This window comes from Penaeus monodon, chromosome 22, assembly GCF_015228065.2.
Source record: "Penaeus monodon isolate SGIC_2016 chromosome 22, NSTDA_Pmon_1, whole genome shotgun sequence".
Lineage (NCBI taxonomy): Eukaryota > Metazoa > Arthropoda > Malacostraca > Decapoda > Penaeidae > Penaeus > Penaeus monodon.
Window position 1 is genome coordinate 12,987,951 of NC_051407.1, and position 499 is coordinate 12,988,449.

The following is a 499-nucleotide window of genomic DNA, read 5'->3' on the forward strand; positions in this document are numbered from 1 at the left end:
CACTTCAAATCGAAGTGTTAGAAAAGATGACATATATGTAAAGGAGAAGACCCATTTCTTCTGTTCAAGATTACACAGGCACCCATCGGACACTCGGTAATCACACACCACGAAACTTGAATCCAATGTCTTTTAGTTTCCGCTTGAAGGAATCCTTGTACCAGTTTGTATTAACGTATAAGATCTCCCCGCATGTGTCGTAAGTGCTGCCATCTGGGTCTCTGTAGACGAGTTTTGGTTGGCGGTTGTCCCAGTAGGAGACCGCGCGGAAACCTCGCTTCTGAAACAGAGAAAGAGAGAGATGATGGGTATTGTGGTTATGAGGTTTGGTAACGAGGAGATAAGAGGTAGATATTGGTGATGAGACAGAAGGGGCATTGCGGCGATGGGACAGTGAAGGGGCGCGATAAAAACGAGAGATGCGAGGAATGTAATGATCGTGAAATATATAGGTCGTGTTGAAGACGAGGCACAAGAGCACAAGCTATTTCTATTCGAT

The 499-nt window shown here is 45.1% G+C and overlaps 1 protein-coding gene across 1 annotated transcript in view; it reads right to left on the reverse strand.

The window, feature by feature from the left end:
- Window positions 1-63: 63 nt before the first annotated feature.
- LOC119587572 (methyltransferase-like protein 24) overlaps window positions 64-499 on the reverse strand; it is a 16,781-nt gene continuing 16,345 nt past the window's right edge. The window contains 1 exon segment of the mRNA XM_037936284.1: window positions 64-280. Coding sequence (XP_037792212.1) covers window positions 101-280 — 180 coding nt within the window. The 3' untranslated portion in view covers window positions 64-100.